The sequence below is a fragment of the Dendroctonus ponderosae genome, unplaced genomic scaffold (assembly GCF_020466585.1).
Source record: "Dendroctonus ponderosae isolate FM_Combo_2020 unplaced genomic scaffold, Dpon_F_20191213v2 Dpon_F_20191213_2, whole genome shotgun sequence".
Classification (NCBI taxonomy): Eukaryota; Metazoa; Arthropoda; class Insecta; order Coleoptera; family Curculionidae; genus Dendroctonus; species Dendroctonus ponderosae.
This window is the reverse complement of record NW_026018165.1, coordinates 10,862,982-10,890,542: the sequence shown is the minus strand read 5'-3', so window position 1 is coordinate 10,890,542 and position 27,561 is coordinate 10,862,982. Positions and strand designations below refer to the sequence as shown.

Here is a 27,561-nt window from a genome sequence, read left to right as displayed (position 1 = left end):
AATAGACGTGAGGAAATTCTGTCTTTTTTAAAGACAAACATTTTTGAGGCAAAATACCCAAAAAGTATTTGAATTATTACTAAAAAATTACAATTTAATTACTTTTTGTCTAGTATGCTTTATCAACTTGCAACTTTATAGTTTTTAAAGACATTCTGTTTGGAATAAATACTGTTAATATAATGAACTGAAATGATATAGACACTTTAAGCTAACTTATGGTTTCCTTTGCAAAAATTAATTGCGTTGCCAAATTTTCTATAGAAAAGTTATTTTAAAATTATCTCTAAACTATCGAAAGCTTTATTATACCGATGTATTAAATGAACCTCAAAGTTTTTTGATCGAAGTATCAAAACTGAAGATTTCAACATTTTACGGGATGAATTCGAGCAGCCTCTCTTCCTTATTGATGTTTGTTCAAACTGATATAACATCGGTTTAAAGGAAACAGTTTTAAGATATTGTACATACTTTGCAAACCGTTATAACTCGAAAGCTTATTATCCTTTGATTTAGTTCTTCGGTTTTCATTGTTGGCTACTAAATAACCATACAGGCATAAACAGGCCTTATTTTGTTTGGGAACATTTGACAGCTAATCCCTACTTTCCAGAAATATTCCGGATTTAAGAGCTTTATATTATGTGTCCACAATGGTCAAATACTACGAAATAGTAATCGGATTCAAAATCTGCTGCTGGTTAGGCAGAAGATTTTGAATTTGAAGGAAAATTGAATGAAAAGACCCATCTGAACTTAGCCTTTCAGCTTCTCTTGAATAGAAGAATATAATTTCGCTGCCAACCTGATAACTAACTAAAAAACATAAACTAATAAGACGAAATTTCTTAAAATTAACTATATTTGATGGACAAGAAAAGGAAATGGTTGTTTACTATTGTCGAAATCACAAGCGGCAACCATAAACGATGGTTTTTATAGCCATTAACATAATATTGTTATCAATGTATATCCAAAATCATGCTTCTTCATCGATAATAACTCTGTGAAAATATTTAAATTATACATAGACAACGTGATTCCATCGGCCACCAAGTTAACATATGTCTTCGTTCAAAACTGAAAAGATCGCACATCTCTATGAAGCACTTAAATTAATTTGTTTACTTAACATTTCCATAACAATGCAATTTGTTTATTGATATTACCGGCTAATCCCGCTGCTAGACATATGCTTGGTCATTTGCAAAACTTTATCGATATTTTGATGTTGTGCGCGCCTACGTCTTTATGCAAAACATCTACCAGAAGTCGATTTACAGTTATAATGTCGGATTTACAACACACTACTGTTTAATGGTAGTGAGATGTCTCACAAAAAATATCTTTTGCCTCGATTTGGTTTATACCCAGAGGGGAGATTGGCGTTTTTTCTCAACCAGATTGAGGTCATCGATGATCTTAAGCAAACATTATCAGAAGTATGTTTGTCATATGCAGACCTGAAAGGCATTTTATAGCTGCCAGAGAATTATGAACTCACAAAGTGTGAGTGTTTCAGCAAAATACTCAATAGTAAAAGTCATCAATCAGTAAAAAGCATTTACAAAAATGTTTATTCTTAAATGTTAAATCATTTTTAAATAAAAATGAGATTTTTTAACATTTTCTCATGTAAACCGTACACTTTATTTAATCACGGTAGTTACTTCTGACCCCTATTTTGTTTTTGATTTTAGAATGTTTTATTTTGAGTTTAGTTTAGTTATGTTAAGAATTATGTTTTTAATAAAGGAAATAATTATATATCATCACTTGTTCTACTATCATTGTGCATTTTTATTGAAAATTTTAAAATGTGACATGTTCCCTTTGGAATTGCATTTTGAAACCTATTACCAAGGTGAAACTGAAGCGTTGTAACCTGTTACATAAAATAACCGTTTATCACACCTCAACTAGAAATATTGTAGAAAAGGTAATAGCTATTCTAAGCTGACGATTTAGCTATTTACTTAAGCATCGTGTTCTAAATTATGATCCAATAAAAGCAGGAAAAATTTCGTAAATATTGTTGAGCTTTCTCCATAATATTAAGAATTTTATAATCATGATTTTACATTTTGAATTAAAAAACAAACTAAACAAATATTTGAGACAGACACAAGTCTTGCTTCAGCACCAGGTTTTATTTTAGGCAATTTTAGGTTATCAAGATTATAAATTTACGGTAGATTTCGATGTTGCCACCTACTACTGTTAAGAAAGTTTAACAGACTCCGTTCAAATATATTTTTTAACGGAACGTCAAAATTTACGTATACAGAATAGCATCAAGTCGATTGCGATATAACGGACCGTTAAAAAAGAAATTTTGGAAAGCATTTAAAAATAACATTTTCTTGATCCCCTGGTGGAAACTACGTCGTTTTACCATTGTTTTCAATGTGTACTATTTTAACGTTCCGAATATAACATTTTTAATAATAATGTCTATAAGTACTTGATTATAGCGGAGTCCGTTAAAGTTTCTCATTAAGAGTAGCCGGCAACATCTAACTCTACCCCAAAGTTATAATTTTGCTAAACTAAAGGAAACCCTCGTGCTGAAACAAGACTTGTACCTGCCTCAAGTGTTTGTTGTTAGTTCTGTTTTCTACTTCCATTTTGAATACAGTTGCCACATCACTTTGGTTTTTGCATATTCAGTTAAGTAAGCAAAATACATAAAATGTCGCGTTGACCCAGACTACAAAAAGCGTTTATTTTACATTTCTTGGAGGCAAACTCGAAATTGGTGCATAGAAAACAAGATCCCAATTACTGTCAAATATATTGTTTGAATGAGGAACTTTTCCAAAAACCCATTTACCAAAAACCCAATAGTAAGTATTTTCGCGTTTTAAATCCATGCAGTTTGTTGCTTCATTATAAATTGCTCAAATTTCCAAAATAAGGAAAAGCTTTTCATAGTTTGTAAAACACCGTTTTTTAATAATCAATTCTTTAATCGGCCTCTTTAAACTACAAACAATTTATAGTTTTCATCATGTCAAGAAGTTTGTCTTTGCACTGCTCGCTGAATCCGTTCTGGAACACCGTTAAAAGTATCAGCTTTTGCGCCCTTGATTAAAAATTCTGTTTTTTTAACAAATTACCCACGGTTTCTCTGTTATATCATAATAAAGATCAGTTGTCAAGACATCGATTCAGCGAAAGAAAGCACCTTATGATAATTCTTTTGTAGTCACGAGCATATTTAATGTGTCTTTATATGCAAATACTATAGAAACATCTTGCATGGACAATAACTATTAATTTTCTCGGTAGTCGTTTATCATACAGTCAAAGACCGCAATTATCAGGATAATGTGAGTGAATAGCCAAAAAATAATTACAAATTCAATTTATTATTTTCGCTAAAGCATGATGTAGCTTTACCTGATGATTAAATGAGAAATTAACTTTTTGAATCTTATTTTGAAAAATATGTTCGTTACAGGGTGGATTAGGTGGATGTTGATTAAAAAGTTTGTTAAAGGTGGAATGTTCATAATGACAGTTGATAAAAAAAAATATATAAAAATAATTTCTGCATATTTGGGCAACACTGATAACCGCTTACGTTTTAATTACACACATATCTTTTACATTGGTCATTTATGTATGGTCAAACATGAATTATTTATTTAATAAAACAACTATAAACTACATAGTTTTCTTATTCTGGTTTATATTAGAAAACAGCTCACAATAACGCCTACTCATTTATTCATTTGTGGTGATTTGAAGTATGGTCATGTCTACCGAAATACGGGGAAGAGCATTGAAAAAACAATTGAAAGCAAATTTCAGGAGAATTGTTAATGCGAAGTCATTTGCAATTCCTTTATGAGTTAACCGCGCACATTTGCGGCTTTTTCGGTTTGTTCTATTTATGATATGGGTGCGCCTTTTGTTTAACAAATCACTTTTTTTACTCACCAAACCAGTACAGAATTTTTATTAGAATCCGAGAATTTGTATCATTTAAATATTGTTGTTGTTTTCCCTTTGCATGTTAAACTGCAAATTCAACTGGGATTTCATATAAWATTTTTTCKATYGARTTCTCGTGATTCTAATTAACATGCATGGTTTATTGTCTATTTATTGTARCTATTGATGACTGATGTTTTCTAACAGAAAATATTGATGTAAGAGAACTMTCAATTGCAAAAGTTGCAATTTGCAKCATAMATTTTAGTTTATTAGAGCATTAATCAGTAGAAATATGAACAATTATCGCGCCAATTTGTCGTTTAGACTTAAYWGTACTTTWATRGCTTTWTTCTCTTTGCTTTTAATTATTTACCCCTTATTTATTGACATTTGAGCTGTTTTCTTTAAAAGTGGTGTTAGTCYTCCAGTAAAAAAWCTGKTAATAATAGAAATGGATGCAATTTACTAWGAAYTATTTCCCCARTGGGACYCAGCACCAGCAAACCCAGTGGGACGATAGTCCATTTCATAWCAAATTAATATTGTTTATATGTTTTTTCATGTCTGCGTTGTTTTCTGTTCATTTTTAAACAATAAWAAATRTTACCTGATTTATCCACAAATSTTTGGCAAAAATGCCAGTTTTTAMAKKTKCAACTTTGACTTAGATATCTTAMAGCAAATGAYAACATTGCAARYATTAYCTCTTAATATCCAAAACGCTTTTSACAAATAAATTGCTCCATTTAATCTACCTGAASAGGCAAATATTAAAAACATTRATAAAAAATTGGRGATTTCTTGAGAAAAAAAACACATTGCTCCTTCATTTACTTTTTCRCATAATGTAAAWAAAMCAGTAGACATGAAACTAAATGTTAAAGTACATCAACATTTGAACAGATAWATGTTTCAGTTGATCTCATGCAATTGTATTAGCTTGTAACGTTTTGAAAATATAAATATTATAACAGCATGAAGAGACAAGTTGCYTGTCGAGCGATGAAACAAAAATTTTAATACAATGTTMAATCGCGAAAGTTCTTTTATTCAATTTTATKCTGAGCGTTGCATAACGATCATTTCTTAAACCTTGAACGGGCATGCTCAGACAAAAGAAGAAATGTACGTAAAAGTTCGATCGCCCACCATCCACTGAAACAGCAAAAGGACTTTCTAATTACAATCTGAATTAGTGCCCAATTTGCAACCAGACTAGCAACGCTGTGGTAACCCGAACGAGGTCACAAGATGCCTGAACAAGTACCATGGAGGTAGAGAACCCATCAAATAATGTCACTGAATACGGTTCTAATTTGAATATAAAGTTGATTAACATATTTAGGTGGCTACCATCAGCTTCTTGGGTGTATAATGCCAATCGGAACCCATTTGTCTATTRCGGAATATTCAAATTCAACACATTATTGTTATTATGCATAAAAAACTGYGCGACTCCAATGCAGATTAGAAGMGYATTTTGTAACAGAATATTTTTACATCCGGTATTGGTTCTGCATTTGGTCTTTGTTATACGTACCTATTTTAAGCGTTAAACTAAGAATATTTTSAGAMGCTCTTGAAGTTTCTTTSGATTTYGATATGAAATGTAATAATGAATACTTTTTCAGCTTTTAAGTACATAATTGGAATTTATTTTGATTGAAATGCAATAATGATCCTTAAGGGTCACATTTGATTTTGTAGAGGCTCGTAAGGAGACTTACAAACTTATTAATCGGATTATAATATCAAATCGAAACCATCACAACCTCGCAACAACTGAACAATACTGTATATCATATGTAGACATGCAAATAACCTGGAAAAACAAAAACTTCCAGATTTAAATCAGCTTTAATCATTCGATCTTATTCGATGTACCACCGAGTGAATTTAATTAATTTACCCACGACTGTATTATCTAACGCAGTTTTTCCATTTCAGTAACACTAAACAACGCAAACATATTTTTGAAACACATTCGGTGGGCTTAAAAACATTTAATAAAATTTGTTAAAATCACAACCGTGAAGGTGTCTACAATGTCTGGTCGGGCCTTTGATGATTCCCACGCATTATTAAACAATTTATCTACAATAATATTTTATTGTCCTGCTATATTTAGTTTATGGTTCTGGCGTTACAGTTTTATTACGCAAATAATCCGCTCGAGTGTATTTGTTTCGTGATAACTTTGTCATGCAGGTGTAAGTCGGAAGCAATTAACATGAGGAGTTTTAGACGTTTGCAACAACTTTTTTTGTAGTTACTCTGTTTATAAACAGTTCAATAGAACTTCATTTTATATGGTACTTAATTATAAGTTGATCAAAACGTACAAGGAAAAGAAAATAAATCTTATTTCTATGGTTTCTATCTCCGAAACGTCGCAATTTTAGTAAACATTTTATATTATGTAGATACATTGTTCTAACCTGTTCTGTTGATTCCTGAATTTATCAAGGTTAAACCTGAATCACCCTGTATATAATAGCAACGCTAAACTAATGTGTTAATTATAGACAAGAAACATCCTACAAATCGATGACTGATGTGCATTATGTGGTCCATCAAATTGTCTCAAAGACACGTTTAATAGGAAAAAAAACACATTTGATTATGAAGATTCTAAAACAAGACATTTAATTCAACATCTGATAGAAGAATAATTATATTAATTGTTTCGGAATTCTAATATAGTGGTAGTTATTCTAAGATATACTTAATTTCCAATTAGCAGAACAAAGTCCATTTCACCAAACACCTATTTTTCGCGTACACTTTGGAATGTTGTGGAATTTTTTCGACATTCAAAATACCACTTTGTTCAGCATCAAAGTGCGTAACTTCAATCTAACTCAGTCGACCATGCTAAATGGTCGCAGCTTAAAACTATGCCAGTCACTAGTCTGGATATTTTTTTGGAAATATCGATGTGTTAAAAGGCTACTTTCTTACATCCATCATTTTATATTCAGAAATTTTTGCAAATCTATCATCAGCGAGAAATTTTTGTTCGGGAGGAACTTTGCTTTTGCCTCGTAAATTTTGATGAGCTGTCTGAATATTTAGACTTTCTACTGCGAGTTTTTCTTTAATTAGCCAAATATTGGTCTGATTTTATTGCCACAGAATAGAGCTTTAGTATAGAACTACTTAAAATGAAATAGTGTCAATAATACAGATCAAAAAATATAAATTTATCCACATATTGAAGAAGTTAATCATTTAAATCGTACGGTTGTAAGTTGACTAATATTTAATGGCTTTTTATTTTAAACAGTGCGTAATTTTCAATTATTTGAAAATTGATATGGTCACGAAAGATTCTTAGGTTTAGTTAAAGACATTTTATCACGATAGTAAAAATCTGATGTTCTTGTATCATACGTATTATGATGATCCTGATTTAAAACATTCTTTTGTTACGATGTAAATATGTATAGTAATTATTAATATATAACATACAACATGCACAGTTAATGGAGCAGATTCTTTAAATTTGCCTATAAAAGTATGTCTTAATCCTTAAAGCCATAAATGTAATATTTTACAGTTTTGCTGTAGTAATTCCTGCGTGTTTCAATCAGGTTTTTATCATAAGTTTTCTTTTGGTTCTTGTACAATTCTTTGCAGTTATTGTATACAACATTTTTTAATTTTTTAGTATTTATTAAAGGCCATATTAAGAGCACGTTTACTGAAAAAAATTTTTTTTTTGGAAAATAATCATAAAATAAATCTTAATAAAACTATTCCAATGTATACTTAAATCATATCCATCACATGCAAATGCAGATAAACACAAATATATTCCAAATCCCCAAAAAATATGTAATGTTTTTATCTATATATTTTTTTAAATTTATTGAATGAACATGAAAAGTATAAAACTTAATAATCCAAATATTTCCACATTAATTCTTTGTTGTCAAAAGTAACGTTTTCTGATACCTTAATTTTCTAGTACGCTTATATTCATCAGAACAGTGTAATCGTTCAAGCAGACCACTTCTGAAGATGAATTGTGAAGATGAAATTCTACCGAACGACGGCCTAAAAACCCGAAAAACCCATTAGTTGCATTAATATGTGCGTTACAAAAATTATACTTTTAAATCACCTTTGGTTTGATTATCATAATTTGATTCAATATTGAAACCTCCACCCAGAAGAACTAATTTACTTTAACTCTGAATATTACTACTGTTAAGCGATTTAGGAAGGGATTTAGATTGTCCTTTCAAGACCTACCTGTATATTGACATTAACATGAAATATACGTACAAATGTTCTCATAATTTTCGAACATTACTTTGCATATTCCTACTTGCAATAAATAACAGATTAACTTTAAAGAAAATTTTATGTTTTGCCTGTAACGTAAATAACAGGGTCTCAAAATAGATTTTAAAATTATAGTCAATGCAAGATGTTGATTTGGATTGCTTGTCCTCAACAAAATACTTATTTTTTACTATACTTACTTTTTGTAAAATGAGTTTAACATATAGTAAGCAATATTAAGTTTTTATAGAATCTATTCAGTTTCTTCTTAGGTAAACTTATCCTAAGACATTAAAAATAACATATTTTTATTCAACAGAATCATTTGCGATTTAAATACTTATGATCCACTATGCCTCACAATGATGGAATCCGTTACTTGTTATCCGTGCTGTACACTCAGTAGTATACTTAGTTAAATTAAAACAATACAATTGATCCCATAAAAACAAATAACAAGGCACTATTTACAAGTAGGTAGCGAATTATTTTATATTTTGTTCATTTTATCAATTACCGAGTTCAGACTTTTGTGGGCTTAGCAATTTGTGGGAAGCTGGTGACCTAACTGGCTTCCTGAAAGAACTTTTCAGAAAGTGGCCGGAAAACCACAATCAACTTGGAACTGTTATATCGTATAAAAATGTAAAACCGCGGGTACTTTTTACAGGTCATCGTTATGGAATAAGTATATCAGTATGGTATATGAGGATGTTTATGATAGAGAATTGATGGTAAAAGAGAAGAGAAGTGGGGCTGAAAACACACGATAAAATTAAGTGAAACAAGCTTCCTTTGGGTATACGTGGTATCACAATAGCGTTCAGTACATTGTTTTTTAAAACCGTTGAAATTACATACACACATAATTGCATAGCCTGTTTCATTGATTGATAGCAAATCAATATGTCGGCAAATATACAGCAAGCTCCGTTAAGTAATAAGGCTTAATACGTTTTCAAATTAAATTTCGTCATTTGATTAAACGGAAAAAAATCGATCATCGCAACTATAATAACAAATAAGATATCAAAAGTGCTCACTTCATTTGAAACTCTTTGTATGTATGAAACGTTTTATCTTTTTGAATATTGATGTACAAGATGTGCACTGCGTCCATGCAGTAAAGCTAAGCGTAGTTTCAATTTTTGGCATTGAAACCTTATTTTAACGCATTGTGAGCAATTAACTGATAATAATTATGTTATTTTCAGTTTGAAATGCCTGAAACGTCAACACCATCCACGTCTGATGGGTCCCTTGCCCTCTCTAGACGTCCATTTCCCTTGTCATCTTCTAGCGGATCTGGCCGACCTTCATCGGCATCCAGATACGATAGAAATGGACAAATGTCTTATCATCACCAAGTAAGTTGTTGATTCTTTCAAAATATCATTGTGTCATCATTTGATGTCATTCTACGTCTAGGTTCCTTTGGCTCCTACCATGGGCCATCACAGAGAAACGTCCGCTTTTGTACCAGTGGTTCCTTCTAGGAATATGCAGCATCCTCTTCTATATGGTGGAGAGATGCATCCGCTTATTGGGCTGGAAAACAGCGACGGCGGCAAAGGGGCAGAAGGTATTTGTGGCTTCTTTTGTCAGTAACTGGAATACTTTGATGGTTTTCTTAATGCATGCAGGTTCATCCGGGCTACGTAAATCTTCTTCCTCCTTTGACCTGATGGCCATGATGGCCGATAAGCGCAAAGAGCTACATTTGCGAGAAGAAGCAGCATGCGTGGCTGCAGCTCACGCCGCCGCCATGATGCTGCCTCATAGGTCTGGGCATCATGCTAGTTTAATGGACACCTCTAATGGACAGCAAACTCATGGTTACTCAGGCTTTCTGCCAGCCAGTCCTGCCAATGCAGGTTCTTTTGCGTTCCCAGGAGGCAGTACGATGTTTCCACCAGGTACTAAAGTCGCTTTTGATATGGTAGCAGAACATAAAGATTGAAATTCTTACCAAGGACCTCCTCAAATTCACGCTCACTTGGATAGAAGATTACTGCGAGCTCCAGGCCGCGCTTCTAGACCGAAGAAGCAATTTATATGCAAGTTTTGCAATAGACAATTTACCAAGAGCTACAACTTGTTGATCCACGAAAGGACTCACACAGATGAGCGGCCTTATAGCTGTGATATTTGCGGAAAAGCTTTCAGAAGACAAGATCACTTAAGAGACCATCGGTAAGTTCTCTAGTTTTTTGATTGCATGCAGTAGCTGATAAAGTGTTAAGAAGCGCATATTTTAATAAAATTATTGCGTTCAAAGTATAACTAGCCTACTAAATGCAATGGCATTTAAATTATCACATCGACGGATCAGAGCTCTTCATAAAGAAATAGCTTAAATTTAAATCCCGGCTTAATTTGAGAATAAATGGTTTCTAACCAGTTTTTCTTGACAATCGTCTTGATCCCATTATAAATTATATTATTAAATTCTTCAATATAAAAGTGCCGTCCCTATTTATCAACGGATTAAAGCATTCCATTGCCCTCGTATGTGAATATCCAATGATGACGGCTAAAGGTAAAAGATTTTAATTTATGGTTAAATAGGTTTTTGTTTACCTGGCTTGGTGTGGACGGTTATTTTGCAAATTAACTTGACTGTTTTAGCCCGCGTTATATTATCAAAGAGTAATTTTTTATTTCACTTCATTTTAAAATTATGAAAAATTGGGAAGGTGTGAATCCTAAAAGTATTTTGTACAGTAATCGTCCAAAGTGAGTTCATAAACCGGTATGTGTCTACATCTAATCTACATCAACAATAAGATAAACGATGAGAATTTTAACTTTGAAATATATTTTAAATATTTCCAATAAAAATTGCTTGCAGCCGATGGCAAGAGACGATGATAGCATTTACAGGTGCAACACATTGTTTCTTCGATTTTGTTTAACAAGAAAGTCCATATGGATCAACCACTTAAGAAACGTTAATTTTCTAAGAAAAAGTAGAAATGTTGTTCAAGGTTGTATGGGAGTTGTGACTTCAAACTTCGATAAAACGATTCATTAGTTTTTTTCATCTTTCTTAAATTTATATATTCTTTACCTGCTCCAGGAGCCCGTTTATTGCTCTTGAATTTTAATTTCACTATTTATTCTCAATTATTTTTTTCAAATATGTTTCTATTGTCTTCTAAATTTTTTCTTACAATGAAGAGTTTTTTAGCGTCCGAAAATTCTAAATGAAAGGGATTTTTCGCGGCTTTAGCGAACAAATAATTTTTGGAATAAGAAAAATTTACTACTTTCGACAGGACTTGAAACTGCGACCTTCATGACTCCGGCATAATTATTTCTATTACCTATTTATATTATTCATATTATTTCTTACTTTCATTCGATGGATTTTTTCAATTCAATAATGATGAATCGTTAATTCTTGCACAGTACATACTTAAAATTTCGATTGATTGGACTTTTATCACTATTTTAAACGTATCTACTATCTTAATTTTTGTCATTCGTTTTGTTTTATTTTATGTTATTATAAACTTTCAGAATGGTATGATATGATGATTGAGAGGTCATGTGTGTGTAAAGAATATCAAGAAAGTACGTAAAATACGATTCATTTTAATTTATTATTTGGTGACCGATAAACTCTAATTCGTTCAACGAATAATTTGTGAATCCTTTTTTTTTAAAGTTCAGTTTACACATTTTTCTCCTGAAGTTTTTATATATCAGCGCACGTTCAATATGGGCAAGCTATTTAAACATAATGTTGATAAGTTTTTCGAAAAAAGAGCGAAAACCTTATGAGAACTAAGAACGAAAGCTCCCAGGAGCGATTGAATTGGAATAAAACTTTTAGTTCAGCATTAATTGACCAATATTTTGATACATTTGTTATCATTTGTTTTTAGTTATCACGGGTTTTTAGCAGCGTGTTTTCATTTCTGTGATTGATTCTTTCTTGAGTTCTTTCATCAAGCTGTTTATTATCTTTCTGTTTAATTACATTTTGAAACCAATTTTAACATTTCTGTCTGTTGCGCTTTACATACTCCTGGCGCCTTCATTTCATTTTGTTTTTCGGAAATAGTTTTGCATATATCTGCAATTTTCTGTGATTTTCTGTGATTTAACACTTTGGATTATTTTTATATTCAAATAATTGTTTTCTGTTGCAAACATTCAATATGTTACAAATAACGCTTTGGAACTGACTATTTTAATGCAGAGACCGAATCTTCTATTGAACAGTTCTGATATTTAAGTGTAGGCTCAGCTTTCCGTCTGATCTGTTGCCTCAATTTATCTTTAGCATTCACGATGTTTTTTTTTATGCAAAATGATTGTGATTGAATTAATTGATTATTAAATTCCATTTTGCAATTATAGATTTCCAAGTCAAACACTTGTAGCCTCAGTAAGAGCTCGCCAAAGTAACTCAGTAAGACTTGAAATTGAGTGAATCTTTAAGCTTTATTAGATTATTTGAGTAGGATTTGAATGTCTTGTGCCTTACATACCTACTGCATGCATATATATTTCTGGGCAGATGTAGCTGAGCAAGAACAACTCTATAATTTGAAAAAATCTCCAGCAAGATAGATGGTCCTTCTTATGAATTTTTTGTTAATAATTTTCTACAAATTTACATGCGATCTTCTGGCCCCTATAATTACGATTTTAAAAGCAATCGTGTTTGGGTTTTTGTGAGGGTCAATTAGGCATCCTCATGTGGAGGTCGTCGATGTTTTTTACCATGCCAGCTAGCAGAATATCGTGGGAAACGGGTACAAACGGAAACAAAAAAGTACAATTTTCGCCTTTGGACTGTTTGAATCAAACCAGCAATGACCTTTATTTGGGAACCGCTCTGACCATAACACAAACAAAGTCCCTTGGATTATTTGTCAACGCGAAGCATTAGACAAACAATCAATTTCAAAACAACCATCATCTGGCTGGGTATATTTTGGAAGACCATTTCTAAGATAGAAATCTCCCTTTTGAAACACAGTGTGAATACGAACTTTTTAATCCCTTGGTTGGATATTGGTGGGCGGTGAACATCCTCATATGTTCAGTGTCGTACGTACAAGAAAATAAAATTCGACTTGAATTAATATGGAATTCAAAAAGTTTGTTTAAAGAAAGTCCTGCTGAGAATACAGCCAAACATTCATGTATTATTGAAAAGCTTGATTAGTTTTCATTAATTTTCCTTGGCTGCTGAAGGCTTTCAGATTGTTAAACAGTGTGTGTTTTCAATTTATTTAAATCGCTGTAATTTGTTGCATTTAATCAACTTGATATTTTGCTACTCTAACAATGTTTTAATTTGATTTAATTGGATAACGCGCTACGCCACTGTTAAATTACCTGGACCCTCCTAAAGAAACACGAAGAGAGTGGAAAAAAGCGAGTGGACCTGTCAAGGGGTCTCAGGTTTGTGCTATTGTCCGGCATTTGATTAATACTTTTCCCGGCTCTTAAGTCTAATCTATTCGAATTGTATCATTATAGTTGAATAAACTGGGTATTTTTAAATTAATGATTGTGTAGAAGGATGACTTACAAAAAGACCGTATGGAATCCCTTTAGAAGAAAACAAGAATTCTCCAGGTCTTTATATACATTTTTTAAAGATACTATAACAGAGAATGATCATTTTGGGAATTTTGCAGATTTACCTTAATTTTTTAAATACATTTTTGCTTAAGCTTTATTATTTCAAATTTCAAGAGATCTGTTTTGGTATAAAAATGGCATAAACGTAATTATGATGAATGTATTTCAAATCATTCGTCATTAAACTCCAAATCTAATTCATTTAGAGAGATTTAAAATATTGAAAGGTTTCAAAATAAATTCAGTTGTTATTATTATTCTATTTTACAGGGTGTTATACATATATATTTTTTTTCATTTCTGACAATTATTTTTTCCTTTTAAATAAGAAGTGAAACTAAAATTTATATTTGATTTTCGTGAAAGTTTCATATGTCTTTCCTCTCAATATCTTTTACCCGTACCGATGTGTTAACTAAATTATGAGTAAACCACAGAATTTAGTTCAATAATGTTTGCTTTATGTAGCGGTTGCATTTTTTTTCAATAGAACGTTTTAAATTTCATTGCATTTATAGAATGTTCATTAAAGTGGTTTTAACTCTTAAGGATGTCGCGGAATTCAACGTATTGCGTTTACGTATTACCGTGCCCTTCCAAAATTCAAATTCCATACTTAATATTAACTAGGTAACGGCATGTATTTCGTATATTTCCAACAAAAGTTCATTGAAATTATTTATCAAGTCGCAATTGCCCATTGCCAGCATTGGCCCAGTTATTGCCAAAACTAATTCAACACCTTTTGTTATGGGTCGAATTTGATTCGGAATAACACGATTCCCAATAACCAAGTGTGAAAAACACTCCCAATGACTAAATGTCGGAACTGACTACAATTTATAATAATTTACTTTAATCTATTGTCCATGGGTGGTCTGCCGCAATGAAATCTGAACACTTTTCTGTTTATCTCGGGTTAACTGGTTGCAAAATATTTTTTTTCATTGCAAAGGAGAGAAAGGTTGAAATGTGCAGTAGGCCGACAGTTGGCTTTAGTACTTATTGCAGCAAATTTATAGACAGGATTTAAATACCTATGGAGTGATATGAGTTGGTTGAATCAAGTCTAATAAATAGCGTGGGAGACATTCATAAACTTTAAACTCGGTCAAAGGGCAGATATTCCAACTTAACCATGGGTAACTGAACTTTTTTCAAAATATATTAAGTTTTATTTGATCTATGAAGGGAGCACCGATGATAAATTTTGGAAAAATTGTGTTCTCATCCAATTATTTTCGCTTTTTGTATGGCGTAAAGTGAAATATCGTTTCTTTAATGAATTTCTATCGATAATTATTATCATTAATAATATGTATATGCACCAGCATTTCGCAAATTAATTGAAAAGAATTAAAGGGCCTTCGCGTTATGAAGGCAAAATTTTGTAATCAATTGTTAGAGCTTAGAATATGTATTTTTACAGACTTCTTTAAATATTCATGAATGGCATAGTCTAATTTACCCTGTGAGAAAAACCGCAAGAAAAAATATATAATTGATTGCTGACCATTAACAATGTTTAAAAACCAGTTTCGGGTTGATATGTAATTTCTTGTTTGATCTTTTTTGAGAAAGAATTATTAATATTTAGTAGGCAAATAATGATGGATTTTCAACTACCGTTCTATAACGTAGATCCGCATCCTCTATTTTGGAAGAAACCATTCTGCTCGCTATGGCGCTTCAGTTAGAGGGCCGAATACTTTGATTTTATTAAAAACGTATTACTGCTAATGGTTAAATTGACACTAGATCTATTTTACAATTTTTTAACATCTATTTTTCTTTTAAACAATTTTACTCATCGCCATTATCACGCCTATTATAAACGATCATTAAATGTGTTTGTTGGCAAAATCTGACGATTTTCAATATGAAAAAGTAGCACAGAATCATAGACATTAGTTATACTAACGACGTACTTTGTTTAAACCAAATCGACTAAACCACGTTTATTAATTTATAATATTAAAGCTGAAAATGAATACGCAAAACTATGTAAATAGTCGATGTTTCTTAATTGTTCCGGTTTGGCACTTTAAAACATTTCAACCTGTTTTTTTCACGATGTGAAACACTCGATACTTGATAGTGTGAGCCGACTCGACATCAACACTGTTTAACAAATAGGTTGCATTATACATTTATGCATCGTTAAACGAAACATAATATGTGTTATAGTCAAGAATTTATAGTTACTGTACTCAAATGTTCTTATGTTTATTCATTGAATGGATGTTGGGGTTCGGTGTCAATGGGAATCAAGAAGTAGAGAACTTAGAGGCTCTAATATAATATAGGGATTTTTCGTGTTACTACAGAAATTTGTAGCAAGTCAATACCACTTTATTAAATGAACCTTCCAGTTTTCTGAATTGTTTTGTACCCTTGCAATGTCCCAGTGAGTTTTTTATTTTTTTTATTGCAGAATAAATTTGCATGAATGGATTTTCTCAAATATATTAGAGAAGGGTGTATAGTAGGAAAATATATATTCTTTTCTGACCAACTTTTGGAAATTTCAACAACGTCAAGGTTTTTAATTGAAAAAGTCTTCTGAAAAAATTATGTTAAGTTGGAGTAACTTAAATAAGTAGGAAGAAAGGCGATCAAGATAATTATGCTTGTTTGCTCCATTTATGAACATTTCTGCTGCAAAAGGCGCCCTTTTCAAAACATCATCATCGTTTATATTTCCAGTACGAGATGAAAACTTGCTCAATATTTGAAATGATTTATTATGCATTTTTCATAATACAGTAACTGTATTTAATTTGCTTCTACACATTATTCATATCCCCAAAGCGTTTAAATTTCAGCAGCTGCTGTTTGGTGCCAATTATTAAGTGTTTATTCACTTAAATCTTTCTTCACGCGATGTGTTCATTCTTTGCAATAATTTCAAGTTTCAAGTGTTTTCGATACGTAACATTCAATCGGCTTGGATGGTGGCTAAGCCGATAAACCTTTTGTTGAAAACTAGTTTAATATTCATCCATTCATCCCAGATGTGCTCCATGCTTAATTATATGCTATATAATAAGAAAGGAAAATAAAAAAAATAAAATGTAGCAAATTTACTCCTGGAGGCAATGAATTATTGTTTTGAACACAACATTATCCTTGAAACAACCTTAATATAATTGTATGCACTGAACCGAACACTAAAGAAAAATTGAAACTAAAGAAAAAATTTAAACTAAAAATCTTCCATAGGTAGTAACGTGTGTAACTGACGATCATGAGCTAGCTCTAACGTTGTGGATGAAAGTTTACAAAATTTTCAATTAAATAAGTCGTACCTAAATTCTTTGCTTCAACTGCTGTTGTATAAAATACACATGGGTAAACTTACAAAACAGTATATCAGTAAAACACGCTTTTTTAATTGAAGGCTCAAATAACTGTTAATTGTGTAGCAGAAACATTTCATAATCAGCCTAACAAGTTGGTTATTTTATATACACTTTCTTGCGTCAACATGGCTTTCGCTTTTGAACAAAATTGAATTATATATTGCAGTTCAATATAAACTTTAACTGTTGTTTGCAGTTTTATTGCTTTATCTGGGAAGGAGGCGAGAATTGCGGGAAAGACTGGTAGAGACGAGTTGCTTCTAGCCCTTCGTTCGAATAGCATCATTAATTTCCTGGCTTAAGTCAAGTTTCTTCATTTCTCCAGCTAATGCTTCAAAAATCGACAAAACAGGCGGTTTGTATTTAAATTGGGAAAATGTTCCTTGGAGAGACAGATACTTAATGCTGTTATTGTCAAACGCTCTTACGCTTTCCAATAATACTGTCATATACTCAGAAGTCCCGGAGTGCGCAACACGGAAGATTTTTATGGGAAATTATATTTATGGTTGACTTAATATACTCGCACTAACAATGCCGACTTAGTAATAAAATACTGATTTATACCGTTACCTTTATGGCCAATAGAAGTGAATTACCTGCAGAATAATAATGAATAAGGTGAAGCTGCCGCACGGAGCTGGATTGATTGCGTTCACCTATAGTCGAATAACTTATTTAATTTTATATGCTTAATTTAATCATGCTCATATTAATAAAAATAATCCACCTATCGTAAGTGGACGCAATTCAACAAAGTGGGCATTTTTGCTTAAGGATAATAGGGGAAGGTGTGTCATAAACTACTTGTACATATTTATGGGCACGTTGAATTGTCTTAACGATTATTATTTATGGTTTAACTTTGACTTTGGTAACGGTACTTTTTATTTGCGTCAATTTGGAAAATACAGTTTTCACATTAATTTGATGACGTAACTGGGCTGCAAGGGGAATTTTTTGGACAAATATGGATTGGTGCCGCAAATATCCAGTTTGAGACATATAAACTGTTTAAGATAATGATGTTTTTGGGAAACTTTTTTTAAACAGGTTTAAACGGTGGCATAAAATTAGCGCTACGGACGTGAGTGATAAATTTAAAAATGTTATATTTTTACCGCTGGCAAAGGGCGCTACCTGATAGGGTATGTTTGCATTCGATCTACCTCTACCTTTATTGTCTAGCACCTTTATTTTTAGCATGGTTGTTTTATTTATGCCCCAAGCAATGCTGAACAAAACATGCTCGTGATCAAACGTGAAAACGTGGTCAAACGTCCCCAGCTTAACCGTTTTGAAGATCCGAAAGTTTAAAGTTCCGAAAACTGAAGTTATCATCATATAGTAGAATTTGATCGCTTTAGGGTTTGCCCAAGGCAGGTAAGCTTTATGCGTGTTCGACATTGATATACATTTTAAGTTTTCAAGAGCATAACTAACGCATATACGCTGTAATGTTGACATGTTCGTCAACACCTAGATATGACGATTTTTTCCTAAAAAATTGAGGAATCGCATTTTCTGCAATCTCAGTTATTTGTAAGGTTTAGTTAGCAAAATTAGTAGTTCACCAAATGTCTTTAAAATATTTCCAAATAGTCTAGAGTCTAGAGCTTCATCTTTGGAAAATTAACTCATTTTTGTCAACATCATCTGTACTCCCCATGTAAGCCCCAATTCTAATCAATGAAAAGTATGAGTTTAGAATGTATAATATGCTGCAGAAATGTTGCACATTTGCTTTCGCACACGCTCGCTGTAAAGCAGACATAAATAAGTTCTGAACTAGTTCGAATTCCGATTAAATAACATTAATGTATTGTAATTTGAAAGCATATAAATCTGTACTGTAATGTGTAGGTACTCTAAATACTGAAGTCATCTTTAAAATAATAAGATGAGAGAACCCATCAAAAGCATAAACTAATTACAGTCCGAAACGCATTCCTCCAACTAATTTACTAATGGCATTCGGTCTTGGTAAGAAAGAAATCTCCTAGTCACGTAGTAGAGCAAAAAGCGTCCCATTTTAACCCATCAGAGATGCCGGACTCATCACCATCCCGTAGCGAATGCTCCAGTACCATCAAGAACCTGTTCTTAGCCATCGCAAGAGTCTGTTGACTCCGGTACGACCTGGCTGCAAGAAGAAGTACTACTACGCCGCCATTAAATTGAATAACAGGTCGACTGGAGATGCGAAAGCCGACCATTATGTTCCCATTTAATTCACTTGGGGAGAAAGAAAGATAAGCGACCTGTATATTGAACGAAATCTTATTCCTTTGAAACAATGCCAGGCAATCAGATACGGAGATGTAATAAAAAGACAGCAGCGTTGCTATTTAGAAAATCTGAAAATAATGAGAATTTATTGTGTGGAACATCTGCCAATTCACACCAAAGCAAGCGGAGAAGATGTTGCTGAACTGCTTATAGGGGTAGAGTGAATTGTTAGATTTTAAGCGACTACCTATTTACGAAATGAGTTAGGTTACCTTTTAAGCTTTCTTTGAATTGTTATGCAATTTTTTTCTAAAATTGAGTTGGAAGACGTTTCAAAATGAAACTTCCTAGCTGGAGAGCCGAGCGTAGGTTCCCCCTACCGAATTTTCTTATTCATGACGTACATTATACATATGCAGAAGCAACGTTAACACATTTACCAATTTATAAACTGATATTTGTACAATTTGCAAATTTTATAAATATGCGACTGTACTGAACTCAATAATCTAGTGCATTTCCACCATCGAATAATGTCCAGAGCATGCTACCAGAGGCAGGATTAATATTGTACTGTTTTAATTACTAAAATTTAATTTCAAAAATACATTTTGCATATATTCAAATATTATTTAGAAGACACCACATTTCTCACCTCACATCCAGGATATTTGACAAAAAATATTCGAAAGTGGGAAAATATTAATAAAATAGTTGTGTTAAATACAAAATTTAATTTCGAAAATATCTTTCATTTTTCAAAATCACACATTTAGGTCAAACTTTAGATATTGGTCTACAAGTTTTATCTGAGTATCAACTGTGTATTTTTTTTGCACAAGAAAACCGTAAAACAATATTGCAACTTGATTTTTACATGTAAATTACATTAGCAACTTTTAGGTAGTTTGTGGCTCTATTTAAAATTAATTTTTGTTCGATTTTGCACTTTTCTTTAATAAATATTTCAACAAAACTTTCATTTTGATATTAGCAAACTAGTTAACTAATTTTAAAGCTTAGAAACTATTCAAGTAACCGCCAATATAAAACAATACCGATGCTTACAAACGGTCCATTGAGCATCAACATTGAATAAATCAAATTGTTTGCCACATTCCCGAATTAGGTAATGAATGCTAATTATAAAATAAAACAGATATTTTAAATTTTCACAATAAATGAGGAAAGAACGTACGAAACAGAGCCATAACGATTTATTAAGTAAAATGAATAAAGAAATTTTATTGTAGAGGAAGTCACAGAATATTTCCAATGCAATTCAAAAAACAAAATTGTTAATGTTTCAATCATTGCTGCAAGTAAACAAAACGTTTTAATGGCAACAACTTAATCTTATGAGTTTATGCGAATGAATAGTGATTTTTCTAAATTTTACCATGTTTACTTTCCTTATACTTTTGAGCGCAGGCAGGAAAGCATAATAATTATTATCTTGAGGCAATTCAATGACTTTTAGGATTTAGGATTTGCTTAAAACCATAATATTATTACATATCTAGTAATTGAAAATTGCGTTTGTTCCATACGTATAAATATATTGAGTATAATATAGCGTTAACGGTTATAAATATTATTTTTATATCACCAGCCTTCAAAACTACATGAGCTGCCAACAAATATCTGAAAGTTTGTATATTCACGAATATTTATTTTACATTATTCCCGCTGTTTGCTTTTGTTAGCAAATACTTGGCGTACCCCAATCTACTGTGCATTGATTGACTAGATTATTCGTTCGTCATCGCCCGTCAGATATTGCAACTTAATGTTATTTAATCTGATTTACTAATTTCATGTACATCAATAAAAAACGTTCTGTAGTTTTTTTACAACTCCTGTATACGAGTTTTTTTGATATTTTTTACAAGTCTTGATGCAAGTTCAATACACTTTCAATTTTCTAAATAGCGAATATTCATAAGCAGTGATTTATTATGTTTTTTTTTCTTGAGAGAAAATTCAGACTTCTTTGATTTTCTTTTGTGTTGCTTGTTTGCACCATCGCAAAGCTTGAAAACAGGCTGCCTAAATCTTGACTATGACTTAACTGAAATCATAGTTTTCAACTACCATCTACATATACCTTTTCTGGGAAATTGCCAATCCCCAAAACATTACGTCAAACCAATATCTTCATATATTTTCAATATCATGAAACTGATGAGCTTTTCCAGATTTTGGGCAGTCGAAGAATAATTTATCGTTTCCGTAAAAACTCATTAGTTTCAGGCAAAGCTTAACTTGTTTGATAGTCCTGCATCTTATTAACGTTTAACCAATCGTCAACCGCATGGTACTCCAACATATTCTAGTTTGCTTTTATAACAGAGAATAAACATGCATCCAAAATACCCATTTTGATAAACGCGTTTCAGCTGTTGCTGGTGACTTAATTCCTTATAAAATGTATCGAAAACACACCAATTTAATCACCCATCAATTCACACTGTTTATCATCACAGTGTTTTAACACATCATTTACATTGTTGAACTGAATCCAACTGTTTGGTTACACTCGATGTCTTAGACCATAACACTAACATCTGCTCATTAACTTTAACTGGATTTCTTAAGATTCATTTACTTTACCTCGCGCATTATTATTTGCATTATGATATTGCAAATCCTTAGTTGCTCCAAAACAGCCATGTCTCTATGTTCAGTCGATATGGCCATCATTTATATGTATTTGGAACAGCCAAAAATCGAATTAATCAATCACAATCGAAGTTTTCGGTACTGCGAGTAACAATCAAGTAACTGACCATGGATTGTGCTAATATTAATTCCTTGCATCAGACTGTTTTATTTGTGGCCACGATCTAAGTTTCCCACGACACATTTTAAGCATTTATTTTGAAGAAAAAACACCAGAGCGTAGTAACAGCCGGAAGGCATCACGAAGAAATTTGACTACGTTGAAACATATCACTAATTTCCAGTAATTACAGTTCATTTCAAAACAGTCCAGTTGAATTAGATTAATGTGAAAGGTTGAAAGACCTGTAAACTCCAGCTGCAACCAATGCGCCTAATTGAATTAAACCCAAACTATTTTTAATATCTAAAAGAATATGCCTGGAAGGTCGGGCCGTTACCAAGAATTTGCGTAGTCGGAATAATATTCGAAAAGTTTGTGCACACTTAGAAGAAAATGAAAAACGAGTAACGATGTGTAAAGTTTCTTTCTTATGTTAGAATTAAGCGCAATAAACACTTCAAGAGCGGAAATTTTTCAAACTCAAAGATTGCCTTGACTAGTTCCTCAAACACCCAGACAACTCTACTTTTTTATGTTTTCTTACTCGACAAGTTTTTCTCTCACTAGAATATTGAAAATAATTCGAAACACTTTCAGATAATCTAGAAACGGATAGGACGTTTATCCAAATTTTTGCAGGGTTAATTAGCGACGTAAAAATTGAATAATTAATTATTTAGTCAAATTAAACAGAACCATGAATGGCAATGTTAACAGAAGGCGCTGATAGAAATGCATTTTTTTCACTCAAATAATACCCAGATCTTTAATTTTAGTTTGATATTCATTATTCTTTTTTATTATGCGATATTAACAATATTTTCTTTGGCCTTCCTTTTTATTTTTCCTGGCCGACTATTTCTTTCTTTTGATGACTTAGTTCATTTTAGAAACTGTCATTTTAGTTTCGTGTTTATTTTCTTCTTGAAAGGCTTTTGCACATTTAATTTCATTTTTGACTTCCAATTTAATTAAGAAAAATGGTTCTTGTTGTAAGTTGTAAGCTCGATGGTTATACTTTGGTTTGCATCCGACGTTCTTTTATCGAGATATAGGAATTTTGGAATCGAGATAATTGAGTGAGATTAAGCCAGATATTCGAAACAGTACTTAAAAAATGCACGTTTCTGTGATGGTAAGGACCAAAAAAAGAATGAGTGAAGGACTAAGTCGAATATAGATTTAATCGTGTTTCGTACGAATTACTAATTAGTAGTTCACTTGAGGAATTAGCACAGTATTTGGAGATATATTTTTAATCGAATTGTTTCATTAGTATATCTCGTCTAAGTTTTTCATTAGTATATCTAGCTAAAATAACACCTTTATTTTCCGAGGCAAACAACCAAAATTTAATTAGTGGCAAAGTTACGAAAATCTGATAAAATGGTAGAAGTAAGTGGCTAATCAGATACTGTTACCTGTAAAGTGTATGTAAATGAAGTGTCAAGAAGTAGTTGAATTGTTTAAGTTTAAGTCGCTGTCTCTTAAATGCGGCGACCTGAAACGTGATTCAGTTAACTCCTTTGATTTTTATGAAAATGAAAAATGAGCCACAACCGTTAGGGCTTTCTCTGAATTAATGTCTATGGAAATATTATTAACAAGTATTGAATAACACCGGGTGTTGTTTTAATAACACATATTTGTACGGTAACCGATTTATCACTTTTGAACAATATACAAGATGCTGAACACATTTTTTGGTATGTGTCAGTTTTAATCTCAATATAATAAATTCACTGTCTTTGTCTTTATTATGATGATTGACTAGCAGAATCATCAAGAATTTTTATCATCGTTACAGTTAGAATTAATAAAGTTTATAGAAAAACCAACAACTACTATTAGTCACTTCAGTTTTGCTGCATTTCTCTGTCGAAATAAATAGGATTGTTTAAAGTTAGAGTTTTTCAAAAATGTATATTACTGCAGATTTATATCAGCACATATGGGATACACTAAACCACAATGAAACGAGTTACTTAATAAATGTGAATAATATAGCTCTATCTAAGTCAATCAAAAGAAGCAATTAGCGTCATACACCTAATAATTATGATAAACAGTCAGTTAATTCAAAATAACTACATGTATTTCTACTGTTTCTGGTTGTAAATATGTGTATTATAAAAAATTTCAAATTGTAAATGCACTTGAAACATGCAATGGTGAATTTATTTAATTTGTTTGTCCTTTAAAATCCAAAATCGAATAGTGATAAATACAAAAATTAAAAGAGAAAAGGAAGCAAAACTTCAATGAAACAATTCTTTAGTTCCCAGTTTTGTACAGACGAGTCGAATAACATATTCCTTTACCTGTCTTAGCTAAACCTAATTAGGTTTTTTTTTAACCCAAAAGCCATCTATTCGAAAAGCGCTCAAGTCTTCACACAACCAATTAGGAGGTAATTTTGCTAATAATTGCTTACAATTCAGTACTTAAATATAATTGAGATTTTGCCACCAGACCACACGTATATTTAAAAAAAATTAGGTAGCTGTAATTAGCAATAATTATATAGTAAGTTTTCACACACTGATGATTTTCCTAATGAGAACATTCGTCCAATTACTTACGCATCATTATACTGAACTTCTGCAGTAATTATATTATTTTTTGAGCCACAGATCCGAACTGAATGCTTTTTATTTACGTATTCCGATACACTTTGGAAGCTCATACCTACACTTTTTAATTTGCAAGTAAGGAGAGAGTTCAGAATCTGTATTGGAATAATTTTCATTTTTTATGCTTTTCTTAGGGCTCATCAGTTGAGTTGCTCATTGCGTTAACAAATATGATTTTTTTGTACAGTTTTTTGAGAGACTCGAGCTTGTAATTAAACTATCGCAGATTTAGATTCTGAATCAATTGAACAAGCAAACATGCAGTCAGATCCCTAGTTACTTTATAGAACTTAGAATGTGTATTTTTCGCGTTCAAGAATAGTAGTAGAATAGTAGAAAAAACTGCTGAACATTTTTGCGCATTTGATGCTACATTCTCGGGATTTACGTAGCATGAAAATACAGTGTGTTGTAAATGTTGAGCTATTAATTCGCGACTTAGTCCATACCTGCAATTGTACAACGAGAGCAGGAATTTTATCGGCCGGAATCAGTCGTGCGTCAAGAAGGAACTGGTCGAGCGACTTATCCGATGGTCTTTTATCTGTTTCTATCAGTTTCTGGTACAGGTATACTCTCTTAACTTAAAAGCAATTAACAGGCCACACTTAATGGTGGAAGACACGAACGTTACTTTATCTAGCTGAGTCTTTCTCTTCGTGTCACTGAAACCTAGTCTTATCTCGACTGGATTTCTTTCACTTCTATCAGATATCTCTTGAGAACATAATCTAAATACAAACTATAAATTACCCATTTACGGTAGTTGCGGTAAGCAAATGATAACTGTTCGAAGTACAAACTGGCTTGGCAAAATTGTCTACTTATTTGTTTTCCATCGAATAAAATGTATGGCTTTTTCTGGTGTCGCTAGTTGGCAAGAGGTTTGGAACAATTTTAATTTCCAATATTCACGCAGAAATAATTGCATTAATTTAATAAAATAGTTTTAAAAATAATAGACTTAAATATTTAAATCCGATTGAGTAATGTTTTAAATATTATTTACTGTGTAAATTAGGAAATCCACAGTTGATTTGAATGAAAAAGTAAAATAAATTCCTCTGTATTTTTAAAAATATTCAGCAGTGCAAAAAACTAGTGGCTTTTTCTAGAATTTTTCGAGAATAATGGAAAAAACTTCTTCCTCATATTTATTGAAAAGTCTCTAAAAACTATCTGAAAAGACATAGCAATCCATTGTAAGCTTCTGAGCTAAAAACCTCTGAAGATATAAGCCACTCGTGCATCCAAAACGTTACAAAAAAAAACGATTTTTCTCAAGAAGAAAAGAAAACCTCACCAGTTTCAGGAAACAGCTGCATCTTGTGAGGTTTTCATCATCCTTCAAACCGTTAGTATTCCAATTTATCTTGGGTTTTGAATTTTGTCGAAGCAATAGGTACATTTGTAGCTCCATTTGTCGGTACTTCTGGACTAAAGAAAAATTTACATCAGAACATCAGCAATACCCAGTTTAAGGTTCTCAACTAAATTTTTACTACAAAAGTACAGAAAATGCACAGCGAAAATTGAGTAAATCAAATTCAGCGTACGAGCGCTTCTTTTGTTGTCTAATATAGCATTAAGCAAATAGATATTTTGGAAATAGAAGCTTGTTGGAGCAAATTGCTTGGAACAACTCATAGCTGGAGATCAAAATCTTTGTCGCTATTTACCGCAATGGCAATTGATTAAAAACACTTTTAAACGTTTAGCTTTGGAAATGGGACTCACAGAACTGGATTATTAAACTCTAAAAAGGAGAATGGCAGAAATAATCTCTTTGTAACTTATAGATATGTAAAAAAGGCTCAACTGAAATAAAAGTACAAAATATTTCGAAAATGGAAGTCCTGGATGCAATTCAAACGCTTTCGACAAGCCGCTTTCTGCAGAAGATTGAAAGATTAGTTTTTGGCAAGAATTTCATACAAAAAATGCATAACAAACATAATTTAAAGCGGGAAGGAAATCGTCATAAAAATGTAAATAATAAATAGATGAGGAGTTAAATGGAAAATGCAATTCATTTTAACAAGCATTTTCGAAATATCTGAGAAAAAGCAATTATATAGGGCTTTAAGGAAAATACATTTTTTATCCGACAATCTGTAATAATTTGAGTAATGAAAAGTTAAATTTTTTGCAAAGTTTGGCAAGCACCTAGATGGAAAAAAAAGTTTTGGATCTCAACATCAAAAGTGTAAAGGTAAACCAAAATGCTCGAAACGGGTTTTTATTTTTTTACAAAGCGATCTAAAAAATCAACTTTTTGCTTTCTCAGGAATAACTTTTCTGCTTTTGGTACGATTTTCACGATCTAAAGCCGATGTTGGTTGAACAACAAAAATTACAAATCAGAATTGCCCCCAAATCGGTGACTCTGGAACATTGAAAGTGCAGTTTTATTTTTAATATTTTGTTCGTTTGTGTAGCCCGCTATATTGAATTATTATTTTCTCAAATTCACTGTGAAGTTTTAGCTTCAACATAAGCCCTAATTTTTAAAATGAATGAAGAGAAAAAAATTATCACTGCAACACCAGAAAGTTGGTTTTTTAAAGACGCCTCTAAATAAACGAGATAAGCGGGAAATTCAAAAACGTTTATTGTGTTTGTGTTAAAATACAAAAAATTGCATTGTTTCAGTTGTGGAAACGCTGTGGAAACTTTATCTGACGCTTTAATTGTTTGCAAAACTTCCTAACAA

General features: G+C 31.9%; 2 protein-coding genes across 3 annotated transcripts in view; both read left to right on the top strand.

The window, feature by feature from the left end:
• The window catches only part of LOC109546301, a 520,465-nt gene that overhangs the window by 470,987 nt on the left and 21,917 nt on the right, over window positions 1–27,561 (top strand). The window lies entirely within an intron of this gene.
• The window catches only part of LOC109536811 (protein bowel), a 56,006-nt gene that overhangs the window by 11,119 nt on the left and 17,326 nt on the right, over window positions 1–27,561 (top strand). For both annotated transcript variants that reach the window (XM_019903211.2, XM_019903210.2), the window contains 4 exons: window positions 9,450–9,602; window positions 9,664–9,817; window positions 9,879–10,151; window positions 10,209–10,428. In XM_019903211.2, the coding sequence (XP_019758770.2) occupies window positions 9,456–9,602; window positions 9,664–9,817; window positions 9,879–10,151; window positions 10,209–10,428 (794 nt within the window). In that variant the 5' untranslated portion in view covers window positions 9,450–9,455. The remainder of the gene's footprint in view (window positions 1–9,449; window positions 9,603–9,663; window positions 9,818–9,878; window positions 10,152–10,208; window positions 10,429–27,561) is intronic.